Source organism: Symphodus melops (genome assembly GCF_947650265.1).
Source record: "Symphodus melops genome assembly, contig: scaffold_524, whole genome shotgun sequence".
Lineage (NCBI taxonomy): Eukaryota > Metazoa > Chordata > Actinopteri > Labriformes > Labridae > Symphodus > Symphodus melops.
The window spans coordinates 1-5000 of NW_027636776.1; the positions used below are offsets into that span (position 1 = coordinate 1).

Genomic DNA, 5000 nt, shown 5'->3' on the forward strand with positions numbered 1-5000 from the left:
GTGTGTGTGTGTGTGTGTGTGTGTGTGTGTGACGAGTGGTGTGTCAGGCCGCCTCAGTGTCCACAGTTAATGCACGTTTCACATTTCTTAAAACAAACTCATTTTATAACTAAATAAAACAGAGGTGTGTGTGTGTGTGTGTGTGTGTGTGTGTGTGTGTGTGTGTGTGTGTGTGTGTGTGTGTGTGTGTGTTACCTGGATGTGAACTCCATCGACCGCACAGCTGATGGAGTCCCAGAGAGGGAACGTGTCTCACTGATCCCGACTGGTAGTTACTGCGCACACGCACACGCACACACACACACACACACACACAGAACATGAAAACACTCAGTAAGATGAGCAGTGAGGGAGATGTGTGTGTGTGTGTGTGTGTGTGTGTGTGTGTGTGTGTGTGTGTGTGTGTTGTGTGTGTGTGTGGTACCTGCTGATGCTGCTCTTCCTGGACATGGTGTTGCTAGGAGACGCTGGAGGCGTCTGATAGGTGTAGTTGAAGTCAGAACCTTTCAGGTCCAAAATCACCTGACAGACAAACATTTCAAACGTTTCAGCTCGTCGTCATGAAATCAGCGCAGAGACGACAAACGAGACGGCGTCCGTCCTACCTGCTCGCTGGCTGCTGGGAGCTTATTGGGCTCTGCCGTCAGGTTGGTCAGATCCTCCAGAATCGTCTGCAGGTGTGTCACCTCGCCCAGCATGTTGATCTCATGGTCCTACACACACACACACACACACACACACACAACAAAAATACAAGTGGCATTAAAAATGATCAAAGAATCACAAACACACACACACACACACACACACACACACACACACACACACACACACACACACACACACACACACACACACATCACACACACACACACACACACACACACACACACACACACACACACACACACACACACACACACACACACACACACACACACACACAGTACTGACCAGCACGGGCTTCAGCATGCTGACGAAGCCGCAGTATCGAGCTCGTTCTTCGATCAGAGCCCGGCACACGGCGCGTTTTCTCCGTCTCCTCCAGGACGGCGTAGCGCACGTTAACGTCCTGCAGCGCGCTGTCCAGCTGACCCCGAGCCTCGTCCTTCCCTGCACACACACACACACACACACACACAGCAAACTGAGGGAGCTGCTCACACACGGCGCCACCTCAGGAAGGAGAGAAACACTGCATCTTATCCCGTCTCCAGAGGACACGCTAACGCTAACACATTCAGAACGCTACGTCTCACACTCATCTGTGTGTGTGTGTGTGAGAAACAGGCCTCATGATGGTGTGTGTGTGTGTGAAACAGTCTCATGACGGTGTGTGTGGTAACCACGTGTGAGTCAACGTCAGCATTAAAGAAAATAGATGTTTTATTGACCCTCCGAGATCAGTCAACGTGTGAAAGACTCCAGACGTGATGCTGCTATCTGACCAGCAGAGGGGCGACACAGCCCCACACAGCTGAGAGAGACGAAGGACTCCAGCGTGTACGGGTCACCGGACTGACCACGACGCTCGGAGCGCCCTCTCAGACGAGACAGATCCTGCTGCTTCTCTTCTCTGAGACACCGGCGAACAAACAGCTCCCCGTTTAACTCCAGCCTGTCGTACTCAAGGCGCCATGTGCACGCCGTTCACACATTTACACATGTGGAGTTCGCTGTCCAGCACACAGAGTCTCTTTGTGACAGCTCTGAACCAATGAGATCTCCCGGGTGGAATAAAGACATGATGTGGCCGTGTGTCTGAGCGCTGGTTCTGGTGGGTTCTGACCTGCAGACCACCCAGCTGTGGAAACATGTCGTTCACTGAGAGTAAAAATAGGAGCGCGTGGGGGCGGAGTCAAAAGGTGTGACACAGAGACCGGTATTCTTACTATGAGACATCAGAGCTACCGTTTAATGACAGAGCAGAAGAAGAGTCACTTTACTTCCTGTTTCTGTTTCCGTCGCCGCACGTTTATTTTTAGGTTGAAAAAACAACAACAAACGTTTTCTTGACTTGAGTCGAGTTTTTTTCTTCATCAAACGTTTGAACCTTTTAAAGCTTGGAAAAAAAAGAGAGGGGAAAGAACCAGAGAGGGGTTTCCACTGGCACGCACACACGCACACACACACACACGCACACACACACACACTGGGTCATAAAGCTCTACCTACACACACTCCCTCCTCAGGTGCACACAGGGTTATTTTCACGCTGCTAAAAGAAGCTCAGTGTCAGTGTTAGTCTGTCTGATGTCTGGCCTCTGTGGAAACACACCCACACACACACACACACACACACACACACACACACACACACACACACACACACACACACACACACACACACACACACACACACCCACACACAGGCACACACACACACACACACAGGCCGTGTGTTGTCGGACTGTTTCTACAAGACTCTGGCTCGCCACCCACATAAACACAAAGAGCTGGACTGGACTCCTTCAGTCCGTTTAAAGGTGAAACACAGTTCAGGCGGAGCTGATTCTCACCAGCTGAGAAATGTTCTGCAAGAACAGTGTGTGTGTGTGTGTGTGTGTGTGTGTGTGTGTGTGTGTGTGTGTGTGTTTCAGGGGGTCGTGGGTCTTGTTCTGCACTCTGATGTGTCTGCTGTGAATAAGCTAACAGACTGTTACCTGTTTGACAGACCTGGACCTGACTCAGATCAGCACCTGCGGGTCCAGACGACTCGCAGCATTAATCAGCTGGAGCCGGGTCGAGGACACGTCGGACCCGTGGTGACGTCATCATGACATCACATCTCCAAACAGCTGATGGTCTTGATGTCACCTGCAGCTTTTAAAGGCTCCTTCGTCTCCTCGTGGGAGGAGCAGCCAGCAGAGCCCGGGTCAGAAGGACCTCAGGGACCTGCTGGAGCTGCAGAGACTCAGCAGCTCAGGGGTCTGACCAATCACCACGCACGGCTCCAAACACATCAATGAGAAGTTGAAACTGACGGGGAGCCTGAACACCATCGACAACGTGGAGCTTCGTGCAGCAGGTCGAGACACGAAGCGGCTGCATGCAAAGAGAGCCTGAAGATTTAAATGTCAACATGTGATCAACTTGACCTCCTTTAACCCCTCGACTCCTCTCTCCTTCTTTAACCCCTCGACTCCTCTCTCCTCCTGTAACCCCTCGACTCCTCTCTCCTCCTGTAACCCCTTGACTCCTCTCTCCTCCTTTAACCCCTCAACTCCTCTCTCCTCCTTTAACCCCTTGACTCCTCTCTCCTTCTTTAACCCCTCGACTCCTCTCTCCTCCTGTAACCCCTCGACTCCTCTCTCCTCCTTTAACCCCTCGACTCCTCTCTCCTCCTTTAACCCCTCGACTCCTCTCTCCTCCTTTAACCCCTCAACTCCTCTCTCCTCCTTTAACCCCTCGACTCCTCTCTCCTCCTTTAACCCCTCGACTCCTCTCTCCTCCTTTAACCCCTCGACTCCTCTCTCCTCCTGTAACCCCTCGACTCCTCTCTCCTCCTTTAACCCCTCGACTCCTCTCTCCTCCTGTAACCCCTTGACTCCTCTCTCCTCCTTTAACCCCTCGACTCCTCTCTCCTCCTGTAACCCCTCGACTCCTCTCTCCTCCTTTAACCCCTCGACTCCTCTCTCCTCCTTTAACCCCTCGACTCCTCTCTCCTTCTTTAACCCCTCGACTCCTCTCTCCTTCCTTAACCCCTCGACTCCTCTCTCCTCCTTTAACCCCTCGACTCCTCTCTCCTTCTTTAACCCCTCGACTCCTCTCTCCTTCTTTAACCCCTCGACTCCTCTCTCCTCCTGTAACCCCTCGACTCCTCTCTCCTCCTTTAACCCCTCGACTCTTCTCTCTCCTTCTTTAACCCCTCGACTCCTCTCTCCTCCTTTAACCCCTCGACTCCTCTCTCCTCCTGTAACCCCTCGACTCCTCTCTCCTTCTTTAACCCCTCGACTCCTCTCTCCTCCTTTAACCCCTCGACTCCTCTCTCCTCCTGTAACCCCTCGACTCCTCTCTCCTCCTTTAACCCCTCGACTCCTCTCTCCTCCTTTAACCCCTCGACTCCTCTCTCTCCTTCTTTAACCCCTCGACTCCTCTCTCCTCCTTTAACCCCTCGACTCCTCTCTCCTCCTGTAACATCTGTTTTATCCCTGGACTCTTTTAACCTCCTCCGTGCTTCTCTTGTGTCGTCTGCTCTCCTTCTCTGTTATTCTGTTTCTTCTTCTTCTCTTTTTTTTTTTAGAAACATGACGCCATCTTTTGATCCTCCAACAACCCGCCCTCCTCTTCTCTTCTTCAACACAACCCCTCGAGAATGAGAGCATCATTCATCCTCTCGTCTTCTATTTCAAACCTCTTTCTATTTTTTCATTTGCTTTTTATGTCTCTATCATTATAAACATTGGAGTTCTTGTTTTCGTCCTCGCTTGATGTTTCTGACCACAGAGACCGCTGCAGAGTCATGGAGAGGATGACTTTAACTCCTCCTGCTCTTCCTCTTCTCCATCCCGCCTCTGCAGGACCGGGAGGGGAGCTCACTTTGATTCTCACACTGTGTGATGAGCTGAGCTCGAGTCATTAATCTGCCTCCGTCTCTGAGAGGCTGGAGATTCCCAATCTGAAGTGGTCACACACACACACACACACACCACATCATGACAGAGCACACACACACACACACATCATATGAAATGCCCCACATGTTCTTTCTGGTGAACTGCAGATGTTTCTGTCCAACATGAGGAGACTGAGCTGAACTCTGTGTTTGGTCTGAACTCGGTTTCAGATTTTAAAGTATCGATTCGATATCATCGGAAAAAATCTGATCAAAGAGTCGACGGCAAAGAGGAAAAAAAAGACTTCTGCTTGGAGAAGTTTTTTTTTAACCAACAACAGCTCAGTCTGTCCTGACTAATTACAGGACACACACACACACACACACACACACACACACACAGTCACATCTCTGTAGAGCAGGATAATTATCATGCGAGGTCATG

The 5000-nt window shown here is 50.9% G+C and overlaps 1 protein-coding gene across 1 annotated transcript in view; it reads right to left on the bottom strand.

Moving 5' to 3' along the window:
- Nucleotides 1–195: 195 nt before the first annotated feature.
- Nucleotides 196–5000, bottom strand: part of LOC306819064 (protein MTSS 1-like) — a gene marked incomplete at both ends in the record, with an annotated part of 7862 nt that continues 3057 nt past the window's right edge. The window contains 6 exon segments of the mRNA XM_079372809.1: nt 196–234; nt 236–275; nt 425–522; nt 606–713; nt 955–1032; nt 1034–1113. Of these exon segments, the coding sequence (XP_079228935.1) occupies nt 196–234; nt 236–275; nt 425–522; nt 606–713; nt 955–1032; nt 1034–1113 (443 nt within the window).